At 41.8% G+C, this 15,334-nt stretch overlaps 1 protein-coding gene across 2 annotated transcripts in view; it reads left to right on the forward strand.

Annotated features, from left to right (window-relative positions):
- fras1 (Fraser extracellular matrix complex subunit 1) overlaps positions 1–15,334 on the forward strand; it is a 198,297-nt gene that overhangs the window by 82,269 nt on the left and 100,694 nt on the right. For both annotated transcript variants that reach the window (XM_084025869.1, XM_084025870.1), the window contains exons 13-14: positions 2,983–3,129; positions 12,536–12,679. In XM_084025869.1, the coding sequence (XP_083881995.1) occupies positions 2,983–3,129; positions 12,536–12,679 (291 nt within the window). The remainder of the gene's footprint in view (positions 1–2,982; positions 3,130–12,535; positions 12,680–15,334) is intronic.

The raw sequence follows: 15,334 nt of genomic DNA on the forward strand, positions 1-15,334 counted from the left end.
CGTTTAACAGCGTTTCCACTGTTGTGCTTCTGAGAGATAGAGACACACTTAGCTCCTGGATCGTGTATCTTTCTTATAATGGATTTATTCAACCACAAAAGTGCCTCACTGAGATTAGAACATGTCTTTGAACAGGCCAAGATGGCATCAGCACAACATAACACAGAAATCACCAAACACATCACGGATCAGATCAAAAATGACCTAACTAGAATTGACACCTCGCGACTGCAGTTTATATCCATGTCTGTCCAAGATGTCATCATTAGTCCTATAACGCAACTTTTTTGTAGATTTCAGTATTATTATTTTTTAATTATTATTGTTATTATAATTATTATTATAACAACTTTAATCAACACTTTGGACATTCCATTTCCTACCAATATGGCCTCCAGTTGCTCTGTCAGTCCCACGCAGCTTCATTTCATCCCTTCTCTTACTCTGTGCGTGCGGGTGACAGAAACAAAAGCTGCGAGCCTGAACTTGAATTGTTGATAAGATCGTCTCACTCGTTGTCTCCTTCCCTTCTCCTTTTACCCCAGACTTCTTTTCATCTCCCTTGACACGTCTCTATCCTTTCGCCTCAAGTCTATCGGTCCCACAATCTCTCTTTTTCTAATCTGTTCTTGTCCTTCTCTCCATCGTCGCCATCATATCCGTCCCGATCGCGATCTTTCTTTCCTCTGTCGTCGCCTCTCCTCTTCCTCTCCTCTCCTGCTGCTGTCTCTGTGTGAGCCGACGTTCGGGTGGTTTTAAGGAGATTTATTTGCTTATTTCTTCTTTAATCTGAGATTTCTCATTAAAGAACATTTGATCCTCTCCCCCGTTCTATATGCATGGGTTTCATTATAATATTTATGGAGATGTCTGTAGGTAGATTACATTGCAACATAGAGTGACTAACTGCCAAAGTGAAAGATCTTAAAGAGTTTCCAGGAGGGTGTGTTTAATCAGAATATTTGGATGTTACAATATTCCTCATGTCTCTGTGTAATATAGTTCATCTCATCTGGTTTATTACTTTTTCTTTTTAATCTGTACAACTTTCTTTACTGTTTTATTTAAATGTTCACTGCAGTCCACATTTATCTTCAGCCTTTTTCATAAATGTTACAGCTTTCAGGTTTAAATCAATAGAAATATGGTTAACTCTTATGTTTTGTTGCTGAGAGCACTTTGGGCCACCGGGTGCAGAAAAACCAGATGTAATCCAATTTGCAAAATAGCAAAACAGTTAAACGTGCAAAATTTAGAGCTCTAGTTTTATTCCAAGCAGTAAAGATGCTTTACATTTCGCTGCATCTGTATTTTGCTTCCATTAAACATAACCTGTCTTCACTAACTGTGGCATAGTTCCAAAGAAGTACGATTAAACCATCTTTATTGTTCCAGTAGGGAAATTTGTTCCTCTTTTCGTCTTTATCTAGTTTCAACACGTTTTCACTCTACTGCATCAGATAACCCAGCTCAGTAAGAGCGCCAAAGCTTCAAGCTATGATAGGTTCTAGGGGTGTAACGGTACATGTATTTGTATTGAACCGTTTCGGTACGGGGTGCTCGGTTCGGAACGGAGGCGTACCGAACGAGTTTCCATACGGACATATTAAGTAGAGGACCGCATGTGTGGAGGATGCTGCAGCCGCACATGCAGCTACTTTATGCTAATCAGACGCACCGGGCTCGACTCGCTGCCTCGGGAACGCTCGCAAAAATCTGTTGTTTGAAGGAGAGCGCCTGTCAATCATCATCTAGTGGCAGCCCACCAAGCGTGCAATACTGGGAAGCGGCGCGTCCACTCGCGTTTAAAATCGCCCCTGTGGACACGTACCTTAATGCCGCTAGCGTTGGCAACAAGCCAGAGTTGGAGGACCCTCCCGCGACATTAAGGTCTCCTGTGTGGGAACACTTCGGCTTCCCGGTGAGATACAAACAGGGACAAAGAGAGGTTGATAAAACCAAAGCGGTTTGCCGACATTGTTCATGTGAGGTCGGGTATATTTCTGGCAACACGTCAAACCTGTTGACGCATTTGAAACGGCACCACCCCCACGTGAACATCGCTACAACGAGGAGAAAGACGAGCTTTTAACGTTAGTGCAAACATAGCTCCCCACCGCGTTTAAACCGCCTCTCCCTCCCCTGTTCAATTTTGCACCATCAGATGGAGAAAATATTTGTTTTTAAAGAAACAGTCTGTTATTTTTATTTATTTTTAGTCTGAGCCTTATTCATGTTATTGAATCTGAGCAACAACTTGAAACTGTTTAGTGTTGCAACTGTTCAATTTTGCACATCAGATGGAGAAAATATATTTTTTAAAGAAACAGTCTGTTATTTTTATTTATTTTTATTTTTTAAATAAATATTTTAAATACTTGTATTTATATTTTTGAGCAGCATTCTAGCTCCAGTGCATGTTCCTACTGTTAAAAGCACAAAAGTAATAAACAACTAGCACATTTATATTTTGCATTTTGTTTTCTTACTGTACCGAAAATGAACCGAACCGTGACCTCAAAACCGAGGTACGTACCGAACCGAGATTTTTGTGTACCGTTACACCCCTAATAGGTTCATTGATGACTCTAAATGTCCCGTAGGTGTGAATGTGAGTGTGAATGGTTGTTTGTCTCTACATGTTGGCCCTGTGATAGACTGGCGTCCTGTCCAGGGTGTTCCCCCAATATCAGCTGGGATCGGCTCCAGCCCCCTGCAACTCTGAATACAGGATAAGCGGTAGACAATGGATGGATGGATTCTCCATCTCATCCGGCACAATTTGAGACTTAAAACCACCCTCAGGTTTGAAATGTTAAATTACGGGATTTACCTTTGATGACCTGAACATCCGGTTTCTTCCACCACCAGCAGGCTGAGCTACGACGGGTTGTCCTGCAACCATGAAAGAAGCTCCGATAGGAAAACCCATGTTTTGAAGCAGCTCACAGTCGAGCATCTTGTCTCTTCCTTCCTCTGCAGCCTGCCAGTCCTCCTGTGCCGCGTGCTCCAGCAGGTGGGACTGCCGGTCCTGTGGCTCCCAGCTGCCCCTGCTGAGCTTCGATAGCAGCAAGTGTCTCGCCTCCTGTCCACCGGGCTCCTACCAGCACGACAACACACACTGTCGCCGTGAGTACTGCCCAACGTCTGGTCACTCAATGTGTCGTCTGGATGATGTTTTGGCTCATATTCAACAACGAACAGGGTTTACAAACTCGGAAGGCAACGCTGGTGGAGATGACTCCAGCTGTAGTTTTAGTACCGAGGAAGATAAGCTAGGAGTTGGATGTTTTCATGTCGCTGTAAGATTTGCTACGTTTGTGTTGAGGTGAGTGAGATGAGGTCACTTCGATTTCATTCGTCACTTAAGTTGGAGACTAAATTTAATGCTATACTCTGGCACAAGGTTGACATATGTTCCATCAGTAGTCTTTCTCAATATTTTATACTACGTCTCTGGACGTTACACAGTCACATGGATACCGTACGTTTAATTTGTGTGTCCACAATGAAAACAGTCAAAATTAACTTGTGCACTGTTTTAGTGCTGAGAGACACAAAAGAAATTGGTAATTTATGTCCCTCTACCCTGTAATCTCTGAGTTTTCAATGATTGTCTGTTTTGCAAGCTATATATATATACAGTATATACATATATATATATATATATATATATATATATATATATATATATATAATATTTCCATTGAACCTACAATATTTTATATACACATCAATATATGCTTGATATCCCTCTTTCAAAATGAAATTGGCCAAATGAACTCTTCATGGCACTAAATCGAGTCCAACTGGCTGATGTACTCGAAGCCAGATGGATAAGTTTATTACTTTCCATCTTTTATCTTTTTCTTATCTGCTGTCCTTTCCTCATCAATTTGACTTTGTGTCTCCAACTGTTTTTATGCACTGTACTTCTGTTCTCTGATCCCATACTTTACAAAAATATTAAATTTGAGCCCTCAGATGTTTGGCAGCAGGGCAGTTGGTACATTGCAGGTTTTTGGGTTCCTCATAGAAACACTGTGTGACTTCTTGTTTACGGTGGATTGGTTCAGGTTGACTTTGAGTGGATGTTCTGACTGAATATTTGATGATGTGACGGAGGAGATGATCTTAGTGCGTTAGTTGTCTTGTGGTCCAGGAAGTGCTTTTTATTGCACGCTCGCTGAACTGTTGCAGCACTTTGGTTCCATCTCCCCAAAATACTTTTTCTTTTACAGCAGATACGGAAGTTGCTTCTGATTTGTGTCAAGAATATGTCTGTTTACATTCCTTACTACTGTTTTCACTTTTGGTGTTGGCAGTCTTTCAAAAGAATGAATGAATGAACTTTATATATGGAGCACATTTCATGCCCCAAAAAATTATAAACACACACAAGGACAAAGGAGAAAGAAAATGAGTTTTCATATTATCTGGAAATGAATAAAAATCATAAAAAAGACAGTCACTAGTTATATTCATCCATCCAGCCATTATCAATGACCGGACACATGAAGACATACAACCATTCACACTCACATTCACACCTACTGTGTACCTAATTTAGTCATCAATTAACCTATCCCCATCGCTAGTTATATGCTATATTAAAAAGATACGTTTTGAGTTGTCGATTAAAATGTCCACTGAGTGGGAAGGCCAATATTTGAAGGCTGAGCGGTCCATTGTTTTTGGGGCGTAGTGGCTAAAAGGAGCATCCCTAAAGATATTTGCAGTGATCTTGGGAAGAGTTAGAAGAGCAACTGCGGAGGATCTTCTGGTTCATGGAGGATCATAAAACAATAGGAAGACTGATAAATAAAAGGAAGGGAGGCCATCGGGTGCCTTCACAAGAAGAGAAAGACTTCAAAAAGATACAGAGAGCCCATGAAGGTTACATCAAACACAAGCTCCATGATCTCTCACGGTTTTTGTTCAAACCCTGGCCGCAGCATTCTGAATGGTCTGCAATGGTGGCTCCGGGCCGGCCGGTATGAAGAGCAGTACGTTAGTCAAGATGACTGGAAACCCCAGAACCAACAGGCTTTCCTGCTTTTTCTGGCTCTTGAGTTTTCACCTTCGCTATATTTATAAAAAGGTAGTTTTGGACAACAAATTAAAATGAATTGGAATTGCAAATGTTGTCGACTTGTAAATCCCAGAGTCTTCACATGGCTTTGAACTCAGGTTTTCTGTTGTTGGTTCAGTCAACTGAAGCCGTCTGTGTTTTATTACGTCACACTGCCTGTCTCCTGTCAATCACGTCTCTGCCTGGAAAATAAAATAAAAAATAGATAAAAAATAAGAACAGAGGCTGTATTGTCAAATCCACTTCTTATCTATTGAGGTTGCCTTGGAGCCTTGTCACAACTTGCATATTTTAAAAAACAAGTGATGGTTGTTTGAGAAACCCGGGTTCTGCTTTCAGGAGCAAAACCTCTGATGTAGAATCAGTGCATCCGTCTTCTGTGCACCGTGTTTTCCTGGTTGTTGTTCATCTCTGCCTACGCACATTAATGCAAAACTTCTTATTGAAAAATTATTTTGACTCGTCCACCTCCTCACTATGTATTTGTGTTGCGTCAAAAAACGTAATCTACGAGGAAATCCATTTCCCTTGAAATGTAACTCACACAGTTGTAGTTTAGTTGTGTGGGAATGTAATTTCAAAGGAAACAGGCTGCCTGAGGCGAGCGATCGACCGGCTCTGAGCAGGCACTGCACTAGTGAACTAAAAGTATACAACAAAAAAATAGAACTTTTTACACTCACATTTGTTGTTGTGTAACATATTCAAGACCAAACCGCAGGAGAAATAAACTAGTCTACACACAAGAGCTTAGAAAAGACATTCCTCTTGTTCTTTAACCGACCACGAGTTTCTGCATTCTTAATGCCGGACTAAAGCGAGTCCAACGTACACAGCGCTAATACAGGATAAATGCAAATCAGTGGTCGTCTACATTGACTGTTACCCAACCAATGTTCCTCAGAGGTCTCCCAGTGCTCTAAAGCCTGGACCAACAAATACAAGTTAAGCTCAGTGCGCTCCAGCCCCGTGGGCATGCTAATACACTCCGAACAGTTCAGCCAAGCGCCTCCATCGAGTGGGAAAGACCTGCTGTGATGATGGGAAGGGATAGGAAGAGAGAGACGGGCGGGTGGGTGAGACAGTGGAGCGTTACTACGATGTGATTACAGTCCAGTTGTGCGGCTCAATTTCACACCTTAAATGAGTATTGTCAGGAGGATTGGAATTCCAGACCTCCCAGTGCACAAGCTCCTTGGACGGCCTTAAATAGGATCCAGCAGCAGCCAAGCCAGCTTTGTTTTATCTCGCCTCCATCCATACAGCTCTACAGTGATAGCAATACAAACCTTGTTCCCGAGCAAATCCCACTTCATACATTTATGCTGCCTCTGCCATAAACGCTGGCGGCATCCATTGTAGGATTCCCCCCCTCATGCATTAATCCACCATCTACCCTGCATTAATACTGCAGATATTTCATTCTCAAATGTCACACAGTAAAAGCAAACTGAGGCAGCAAGCAGTTGTCCTGCATCTATCCAGGTTTACACATCCAGGCAATACTTCACAAGCATGAGTCACCTGAGCTTCTTTTAACCTCCAACTGGCTGAAAATCTGCATTCTTTTAAAAAATGTGTGAACGAAACCAATACATTGCATTTTGTTCCAATGCTTGTTTACGGGGGGAAAGAAGGAAGGACTAAGGGAAGCGGTAGAGGGGATGACAGCTGTTATTAGTGTGCTCGGTGTTTGGAAGGTGCTATTACGGCGGATGTAGCATTTCTTGGCAGGGGACCAGGACCACCCAGTTACCAGTGCGTCCCCGGAGGCCTCCGTAAAGGTTTTTTCTTAAAAGCCTCGGGCTTATCAGTGAAGGCTTTACTGCGCCTGCGTTTTGCATCATGATTTCAAAAGGCAGCCTGTTAATTACGGGAGGTGTAGTGCTTAAGCTCCCTTTTTCTGTCCTCTTTTACCCATTTCTCTTTCCTCTGTTCTCATCTCTAATGGCTCAGGGAGTTAGAAACAGTTAGCTTGGTGCAAAGCCTCCTTACTGAATGTGTCAGTTAAGAGACAGAAACTAGTGCCTGATTAGAGCATAGAATGATCCTGATAAACTTTCCATTGGCCTTGTTTTAATGCTGTGAGACACGAAGAAAGAAAATTGACAATTCATGCCCTCGTACATGAAACCGATAGCATTTTGTGACTATTTTACGACCTGCCACTGTGTTGCTCATTCACACCTCACCTGAGAAGAAGAAAGGCTTTTGAGCGAGCCATATTCTTTTTATTCTCTCAACTAGAAAAATTATTGGCATTGAACGCTGCTTTTGTGAGTTATGATTTCCACAGCTCTTTGCTTTGTGAAATCTCAAGAAAGCCGTGACAGATTAAATCGATACAAGCTTGATTGTATCGCCCCAATTTTCCTCTCCCCTGTTACCTGAATTTTGCATTTTAGTCTGGGGCAGGGAGCTGAGGCAGCCATGTGAAAAGTGCAATTTCACTGGCTGACTGCCCCCTTTTTTCCTGTCATGGTGGCATGATGTTTGTCCCTCAGAGTGGACCGACTCATAGAGATGGTGGACGTCTGGTTTACCAGCTGCATGGTCGCTGAGAAAAAGCTGCAGATCAGCTTCAAAACGAGAGGAACAGTTTGAGAAATCAAATGTGTGTAATATTGGTCGTATTGTAGTCACAGCCATGTTCTCTAATATATGTTGACATAGGTTGCGACCAGGTATCAGAATAAACCTGATTCCATTTCTCATTCCGTTCCAAAAATGGGTATTTTCCGTAAAAAGCTGCCGTTTTATTTTATTTCTTTACTTCACTCTTTTCTTTTCGCAAAGCTGCTTTCTCCCTGCTCACTTTAATTGCTGAATCTCTCATCCCATCTCGCTTTATCACTCAAGTTCGGGGGGCTGCGAACCGCGGCAGCACAGTAATCGGGTGACCGTCCCCCCCTCCCCCCGCCAGCGGTCCCAGAAGGGCAGACAGAGAGCGAAGATTATCCTCCGCACCGTGTGACTGTGCATTCATCTCAACCTCCCCTGGTTTATGCAGAGTGGGTGTTTAGAGGAGGTTTTTTGGCAACTGGCCTGCTGGGATTACATCCGCTGATAACTTTGCGCTTCTGGCTGCACAGAAAAATAAATTGCTTTCCTGCGAGGGGCAAGGTAAAGGACGTGTAATCCCCTTGTTGGACATAACCATTTTTGGAGGGGGAGTGTGTGGAGTAACCCACTCATGCAAATGTACTTACAGAACGCCTGTAGATGCATAAGGTGTCTTTTTTGCTTCATCTGCAATAAGAATAGTTAGAATTGTTTGGCTGCGTGCAATTAAATACAGACTTAATGCATGATAGACGCCGGATAAATTACTGTACCAACTTTAGTGAGTGTGTATTCAGCAGACCAGCGTATCTCATTTTAGAGAGAAGGTATCGTGGACCCCCTCTGGATCTTTAGCACACTGAGCAGAAGAAGAGGTCAGCTAGAGAGAGACGCATTAAAATGGAACAGATGAAAAAAAGGCTTGAGAGAACCGAGACACTCACACAGAGGGAAAGAGAGATGACAAGAATCTCGAGAAAGGCCAGAGGGCTGAGGCAAGGAAAAGTCTGGGATAGAGAAAAGAGGGCATCATGGGGAAAGAGAGGGAGGGAGGGAGAGAGAGAGAGGGGGAGAGAAGAGAGAGAGAGAGAGACAGAGAGAGAGAGAGAGGGACGGGGAAATGATGGCAATCGGAAGAAGCTGAGGAGCACAGAAATTGAAAAGTGGGCCAGGAAACTATTTCACCTGTCATCCTGGCTGTCGCACTGGAGGACAGCATCCAACCTTCACTGACGACGTTACTCTCTTTCACATAGAACCAAACAAGAAACTTCACTTAGCTGTAAGCGTTTGATATCATTCATTTAATAAATCCTAAAGTTAGTTTTGGCATGTTCTAACTACAAATCATGTATACTTGCATGCCCTCTGAGTCTCAGAGCATAATATTTAAATGTTCGATTGACTCCCTCCCTCCCGGGCAGACATTAGTTAGAAATGTCATCCGTTGGAAACATGGGACATGAAAACAATGCAAATGGAGAGTTACTTACCATGTGACTTCCAGAGCGAGGAGGGTAGAGAAAGACCACTTACAGTGGGGGGGTGGATGGGTCCGACAACACAGGACTTTAAAACACGAGACCGGTTTTGGTCTCAAAGTGTTGCTGTGATGGTTTTCCTAAACGTAGAAAAGAAATTTTGTTGCCTCAATCTAATTTTCATTTAGTAGCGTCATGTCGCTATGAGTTGTGTTGATCGATCATCTGCCATCAGAGATTTAAATCCCATGCTGATAGAAAAGAGTGATTCATCCAACCACAGGTGGAACTTTGAAAACTCCATTTGGCTGGTGGTTGGTGGTCATTTAAGAGAAGGGATGTTGAGAGAGAATGAAAGACCAACAAAGAAAAAAAACATTTGTTGAAAAGTCCAGCGTGAAAAGCACTCTTTCTATGGAGAGAGAGTTTGCATTTGCACGCACTAAATAATGTGACTCAAAACGGACAATGATGAATACTAAGCAAGCACAATGCACCGCATGCAGCACCGATACCAGGGTTACAATCCATTTTATAATACAAATCTCCATTTTTTTTCAGGTAGTCTTTTAGTCACGTTATGTGAAGCCATTTAGAGAAGCTGTGTACGTGCAGGGCTAAAAAATACAGAAGGACTAGAAGGAGAAAATGCTGCAAAATAAGAGAAAAGAAACACAGTCTGTGTGGGTGAGATAAATAAAACTTAAACTGTTTCACTAAGAATGTGACAGAGCACACATCTCTTCCTTGGCTGCACAATTCTCTAAATGTTGTCTAATAATAAATTTGTTTAAAGCATATCTCGATATGCATTAAAATACACGGTCTGATTATGCAGCACAGTCTCAGTGCAAATCCCGGAATTCGTTTTTGTGCTGAGGGACACGATTTGTCCAACAACTTATTTTTCTGTCCGTTGGGACGCCTTCACGCTACAAAAACAGATTCAGGCAACAAAACCTCTCGAACGCGACACTTTACCAAAATATTTTGTTGTTCCTGCACGTCAGAGTAAATTTTCATGAAGTTGAACCTCTCAGTTTCTCCAGGTTGCATCACTGGGACACTAGTGAGTCTTGAATTACAGGGGGGCGGCCTCACAGCGCTATTTTGAGAATCCTTTGAATGATCATCCTGGATCTACTGTTTGTGTCCCTATGTAGCAGTAAATAGTGTTCCTATTCAATATGATAGAACGATAATGAGCTACAACAATGGACGTGGCAATCAATCAGAGCCAAGTATGTAAATCGCCCCTACTGTAGTCTTGTTGGAGGTGCTATTTTGAGTCTGTATGTGTGAACATCCAGTCAGGCTAGTGAGTTCTGGCCCTTTAAGCTCATCATCCTGTCATAGCCGCACATGAAATAGCATTGTAGAGGTAGATGGGTGACAGGGGATTCACAAATTTACCTTTAATATCTGTACACCATACAACATCCTCTGTACCAGGACCCTCGCATAAGATAGTAGGAGGTAGTAGAAGAAAATGCTGCATAAAAAAAACCTTTAAGGGGGAAAAAATAAGAAACCTCTGGAAAGTGTAATAGATGTCATATAGACAGAGTAAATAACAAAATAATGTCGTCCCAACTGAAATAAATTATGTATTTCACAAGCAGCTGGGGGACTCTTTTGCGATGCGAGGTCGTGACAGAACAGCAAGAAAGTCATTGTCATCATCATCATCCAGGCCAACAGCAGTGCAGACTGTGCTGTCTGAAAAGGTTCCTTAATGTCATTTTTTGGAACCAAACAGCAGCAGCTTGTGAATGTGCATCAGGAACCGGGTGTGAGTGCTGAAGTAAACAGAGTTTCCGTTGCCAAAGTCGGCTGTATCAGAGCCAGCATTGTCACGGCACTCCTGTGTTTTCCTTCTAGTTTATTTTTGTGTCTTTTTCTGCGGCGTCGAGCTTCAATCTGTGGGCCGCTGAGAAATCATGTTGTTGTCATACCAGTTGGTGTTGAAATGGGATTTTGGAGCTTCTCTTTGCTCCCGTACACACACACACACACAGACACACAGACACAGACACACACAGGCGGATGAGTGTGCAGGCGTATGCAAAGATGCATTGAAATAATAAACTTCACCCACATTTAATCAAAAATTAATTCAGTGGAATTATGAGGTTGTGTGTGTGAGTTGTTCCTGGTTTATTTGATTCTCTCTTTGACTCTCTCTCACACACACACACACACACACACACCACATATGTACATAAACACACCGCAGACACACCGGTACATTTTGACATGGACTCCCCACATAGCTGATCTCACTGCAGCCTCCTGCTCACACAGTTGTCAGTGTTGTTCAGGCTGGTTTTACTGGGGCTCATAAAACACCACCGCTAGAGTTGTAATTGCAGATGAAAACCTTTCATGTATTGCACATCATGTACAGCATCATCATTTCTATACACGAGGGAAATTAAAGGGAAACGACTTCGAAGGTTGAAATCATTTTTTAAATCCCACACACATTGATAATCTTTGGCTTTAATATACAGTTTGTTTGATATTAAGCACAGTAAGTGAGCTCGGACATGAATGCTAGCGTGATTAGTTCAGGTGAATAGATGAAATAATGACTAAACTTGATTACTTAAGACAGTTTGTCTTAACGACAGTTTGTATTCTTGAAATGAGGTATTAACTTAAACATGTGTTTATTTGCATACATGTCCAGAACAGAAGTGTTTTTTTTTTTTTTTTCATTTTGTTGACATATTAGAGTCAAACGTTTTTACAGGGAGAATTTTGGATATTTCTTTGAAATTGCCCCATAAATCGGAAAATACTGTAAAAAAATGTCTCCAAGTACTAGTCTCCAAGCAGTCCATGTGCTCCATGTACCATGTGGTAAAATGTTATAAACCTGGCTATCAATGATATATGAATTTACCCCTCTGTGAAAACCTTCAGAATGTAGACAGGAATTACACTGTAAAGTTTGGTGTATGTTACTGATGCAGTGGAGAAAAAAGTCATGTAGAGAAAACTGCCTTTAAAGATATCAGTTATAAAATGGAAGAAGGTAAAACAATTAACTATAAAATATCACCATGAAAAAATTGGCTGACATTCTGACAATCATTGTTATTTTTACATTCAGTTTTCTGGGAGCAAATGAGGCATTATCTGCTCGTTACCTTGGTGAGTTCAGGAGAAATCTACAGATTTAACAAAGTAGCAAAGTAAATGTTTTCTTTCCACTCGTCGATAACTGATCAAAATTGCAAAGCTGCAGTGGGCCTCGTCAACGAGTCCTGTGACCCCCACCCGTCTCTCTGCATCACATTTCCTCTTGATGTGTTTTGCATAAAAAGCTACTTTGGCAATAACCCGGATTGATTCCAATCATCAGATCCTGACATGTTTCTGTTTTTTCCGCCAGGCTGTCATGAGTCCTGCTCAGAGTGCCGTGGGCCTTCCCCCCAGGAGTGCGTGTCGTGTTCGGACCCGGCTGCCTTGCTCAAAGACGGGGAATGTGTTCCAGATTGTGGTGCCGACTTCTACAGTCAGGAAAGCGTCTGCTACGGTAAAGTGGGACACATTTCCATATGGCCCCGTAGGAAAACAGCAGGTGTGACTTTATTGCTGTAATGGATGCAGCAGGTTTTTTCTTTTTGGTATTTGGAATTTAGGAATACGAGGACTCCTCCTGCAGTAAAACACTGACTCCATAACTTGAGATTAGTTGAACTGAGACCCAACGCACACTCACGTTAACCTTTTTTTATTGTTTTGGCTCTTTTGTTGAGCCCCTTTACCTGAAACCTGGATTACTAGTTTTCAGCGTTTCCAAGGACAGACCAGGAAACAGGCTCATTACATCCAACTCTACAGAAAACAAACTCTGTATTGTATCTGTACTGCATTGCAAACTATTTTCTGCTGCTATAATTGTAATTATCGGACTGCTTTTATAATAGACAGTAGGGCTGCACAAAAAATTTGTTACAAAATTGCGATCTCGATTCACACATACACGTGATCTCATTTCTACACACGGATTCTGAAGCATTTTATATCTCGAGCTGCATCACAAATGCTCCTATTTCCTCCCGGATTTTTTGAAGAGCCCCCAAACACAGCGCTGCCTCCTCCCTCAACCTATGGTAATGCATCTTTACAACACATGATTCAGTGGAGGAAGGCTGCCTGCAGTTGTGTGTTTGGAAGGAGTGAGTGAGAGTTAAAGTGGAAGAAAGTCAGCGCCGGTAAGGAAGGTTGGATGGATGGCGACAAAAACCCAGGTGGTAGATACGACAGTCATCCATCCACCCGAACATTGCATTCGTTCATTCATTTGTAAAGTGTGTTTTGCCCTCGTTGCAGCACGGCACGGCAACACCACAAATCTCTACAATCACCTTAAACGTCACCACAAGGTACAGCATGATGAAGCCGTACCAGGCAAGAAACAAACACAGACGTCAATAACCGGAACCTCGTACAATGCAAATGATGATAAGGGGAAGTTGTTATCAGCCGCGTGTCTCAAATTTTTTTTTATTTTCAAAAAATAATTTCTCTTCCAATGATGAATCGTGCAAGAGAATCGTGATCTCAATTCTAAGCAAAAAAATTGTGATTCACATTTTCTCCAGAATCGTGCAGCCCTACTCCCAAAACAAAAAAAACACACAAAAGCAAACATTGTGAGTTTGATTAAATATTAAAATAAGAAGAGGAGGCTGAGAAAGTTCTTCAATCAATCATGTCCAAAGAGAAAACTGACGGCTGTACGAGTTGAGAGTCATCATCACACAGGGGGCTTCTTCCTTTCAAACTATTAAAAAAAACAAAAAAACGTTATGTGGACATAGCTGCGTTATTGTAATTTAAACCCGGGGCGAACCACTTGACTCGCTACAGAGTAGCTACTACGGAATTGCTAATTCAAGCTGACCTTGGATGCTGAAGTTGGTCTCTCGTATGTTGGCGTTTCATGAAGTGGAATAAAACACAGCTGCTGCTAAAAATATCTCAGAACGCAGGTATGAGTGTTCAAAAAAACTGATTTGCTTTTGTTTACCTGAGCATCTTGAAAGGAATAGCTATGGAAAGTTAGTTTTCCCTGACAGAAAATATCTCAATTTGACTGCAACAAATAGGAACAACAGAGTTAGATTCTAAAACCTTAAAAAATATACACGTCAGACTAGATTTTTTGATAGAATGGAGAAAAGAAAGCACAAATAATGTTGCGTTAATAAGGTTTAAGCAGATACATCATGTGTGATACTAATTTTGAGAGGAAAAAGCAACACAGCTCCGCTACATGAGGACTGAAAGCTGATACTTAAACAGACAATTTAGGTATTACGGTATATGCTGGTTCAGTTTGAGACAGTAAGAGGTTTATTGTTCGCGGTCAACTGGAGGTGAAGGTTTTTTTGTGTGTTTTTTTTTTTAGAAGCCTCCCTGTGGAGCTTCTCACCAGCATTAACTCTATGTGGTGCCAAAGTGATGAAGTCAGCAGTAAAACAAACATTAGAAAAAAACACAATAATTAGCAGTTCTCATTGCACTAATGAGGACTCAGAAGCTCGTTGAATAAAGGAGATCCTGTATGAATATGGATGGTTTCTATTTTTGAGTGGTGAGATGAATAAGTGTAAGAATAGGTCTCCTTCGGGGCGATGGCGAAGCACAGAGCTAAGCTCTTTTCTTTGGTTCAAACCACCTGGAGGGATTAATATGAGGAACTCTTCGACTCTTCTGGCTTATGTGGGAGACTTGAAGCACTCAGCGAGGAGCCCATCTTTTAGAAAATGTCAAAAACCTGGGGAACTTTCTGGAAGAAGGTCAAATCCATTAAAACTTGCCTGTTTGTTCTTTGAGGTCTGATTTAAAATGTCAACATCCGGAGAGAGAGAGCTGAAGGGGTTTTAACCTCTGAGTTTTTCTCCTCAGGGCTTCCTGGTTTTGATTTAATAGCTTTCCTTTTTTGTCCCCTCCAGCATGCCGTAGAAAAACCTTTCACTGATGTCAGTCTCTGTTTAGATGGAGGCAACGATCTGTTTGAGCATGTGTGCATGTCAAAGGGTTATGTCAGTGTGGAATTGTACACACACAGACACACACACACACAAAACATCAATGCTCCTTAAATTGGGAATTCAGTTCCAGTTTTCTTCTTATATTGACTTGTATCTAACTGAGCCTTATCACTTTTAAAACTACAACA

This window comes from Eutrigla gurnardus (assembly GCF_963514095.1).
Source record: "Eutrigla gurnardus genome assembly, chromosome: 13".
NCBI lineage: Eukaryota > Metazoa > Chordata > Actinopteri > Perciformes > Triglidae > Eutrigla > Eutrigla gurnardus.